Genomic DNA, 2,135 nt, shown 5'->3' with positions numbered 1-2,135 from the left:
ATGTCTGACTTCGAGGACGATTTCATAACGACTGCCGCTGCACAAGTCTACGGGAAGTCGAAATCTATAGCATTAGATATTAGGCGAGGACAAGCTGTCCGCGATGTTCTGAAGCAATGCTATAACATCTCGAGCGACTTCAAGTCTGGATGTCTTCTGGATATTGGTTGCGGTCCAGGAATCATAACGAGAATCTTAGCCGAGTCATTCGAACAAAGCCTCGGTTTAGACGTCAGTCAAAATCTAATATCTCAGGCGCAGACTATCGCAAGTCCTCGTCCAATAACGTTCAAAGTTGGAGCTGCTGAATCATTGCCTGTTACGGACAGCAGCGCAGACGTAATTACTGTAGTATACGCGTTGCATTTTATCCAATGTGATCAGTTTATTACAGAGTGCAAGCGAGTCCTCAAACCCGGTGGCATTGCTCTGTTTCACGGTGGTGTTATATCGAAGGTTTCACTCTCTAATGGACCACAAGAGATTATGCCAGATACAACACCACTGATAAAAGACATGAATGACAAATTAAAAGAGATCGCAAACAAGTTGAAGCATCCTGAACGCCACCTATTAGATTGTCACGAGACACTGTATAACGACATCAAATGGCCGGGTAAACGCCGAATAGTAACGACGATTGAAAATGTGCTTAGTCTTGCGGAACTACGTCGCCATTACATGTGTATTCCGTTTGTTCGAAGACTTGGCGATGGTGAAGAAAACCCGCTGATCAAACTTGTGGAGTCTATCAAAAGATTATGGTCCATGGAGAATGTGGATGAAGAACAGATTGAAATTTGCGCGTGCTATCACTCAGTTACGATTATATTGGCAAAATAGAAGTTGGCCGTTAATATTGAAACATATTGGCCGTTAATATTGAAATGTTTGTGTATTGTATAGTGATGACATTACGTGCTGATATGATAGAAAAATATTCGAGAGGGAATTTTAGGGAATATCGTTGTCTCTTTTCAATCACCTTATCGCTGGGTCTGCATGGGCTTTGCATCACGTGATCGCGTTTTGAATCCTGCCGATTTGTGATTCTTCAAGTCCCCGCAACTGCTGTAGCAACGTTTTTGCCATGTTACGGTAAACTCCTTCATCGTCTAAAAGACGCAACATAGTAGGTTTTGTTCATTGTTAGTGGTTCGTCCAAGAATGCAAGAATATCAAGAAAAGTTGAAATTGTGTCATTTACATGTGTTGACTCGCTGTTCACATGCAGGCCAGTAACTACCGTACCCAAACACCCATGTTGGGCTGAGCACCGAAGGGGCCGATTTATTTAGTAAATCAACATCAAATACAATATTTTTAGGTAGATTTATTCCGAATGAACTTTTCCCTCGCGTTTGACACGATTTAGTGTCATTAGATTTCAATATTTTAATGCAGGGGTGGACAACTTCTCCAATCGGCGGGCCGGATATGGGAAAATGAAGGCCGGATTCCTCAATCGATTCATTAAACGCGTATCTATCCACATATACAAGGATTAATCGTATTTAATTTAAACTTTAAGTTTGTAACATAGAGACCTAAGCAGTATTCAATGAATTTATTAGCGTAATGCACTTCGATAACTGTTGAAGTAAATGAGACATCTGTGGTCGATCAAAGTTGTGTACAGGCTCTTTGAAGTCTAGCTGCATGTCGGACACAGAGAAAACAGAGAACTATTATTTATGTCCAATAAAAAGAAAGACTAACCTAGAGTCACTATAATTCGACGTAGTAAACAAGCAGTGGAGAATTGCGGAAGACTGTGACAGCCAGCCATATTAGCATTTAATATCTAAAACTGTCTGCAGGCCGCTCAAAATCACGTCGAGGGCCGCATGTTGCCCGTCCTTAATATATAGGCAGAGGTTGTCACTGGTCAGTAGCCAAGTACTTCTACTTTTTCGTAGTACTCAAGTAGTCTTCCTCTACTTCTGGTACTTACTCAAATAGATCTGATTTTCTCTACTTCTACTTCGTAATGTTTTGTGATCTACTTACTTTTCGCTATTTTCAGTTTGTCAAGTAGAAGTAGTTTAATCCCCTAATACAAAAGATAGCCTGAGGAATTCCGGGGCTGTTTTCACGGAATACCAGCATTTAATATTCCTAAAAGTCAAATAAAT

The 2,135-nt window shown here is 40.7% G+C and overlaps 1 protein-coding gene across 1 annotated transcript; it reads left to right on the top strand.

Annotated features, from left to right (window-relative positions):
- LOC145450012 (putative methyltransferase DDB_G0268948) lies at positions 1-843 on the top strand. The gene has a single exon (XM_080328465.1). It carries the CDS (start codon positions 1-3, stop codon positions 841-843), a length of 843 nt encoding a protein of 280 aa, XP_080184591.1.
- The last annotated feature ends 1,292 nt before the right edge of the window (positions 844-2,135 follow it).

Source organism: Botryllus schlosseri, chromosome 11 (assembly GCF_051294905.1).
Source record: "Botryllus schlosseri isolate E-star chromosome 11, Bs_hap1, whole genome shotgun sequence".
NCBI lineage: Eukaryota > Metazoa > Chordata > Ascidiacea > Stolidobranchia > Styelidae > Botryllus > Botryllus schlosseri.
This window is presented reverse-complemented; position numbering and strand designations above follow the sequence as displayed.

Bases quoted from the DNA above. Each gene is read 5' to 3' on its own strand.
- LOC145450012 (XM_080328465.1), top strand. From the start codon at position 1: ATGTCTGACTTCGAGGACGATTTCATAACGACTGCCGCTGCACAAGTC.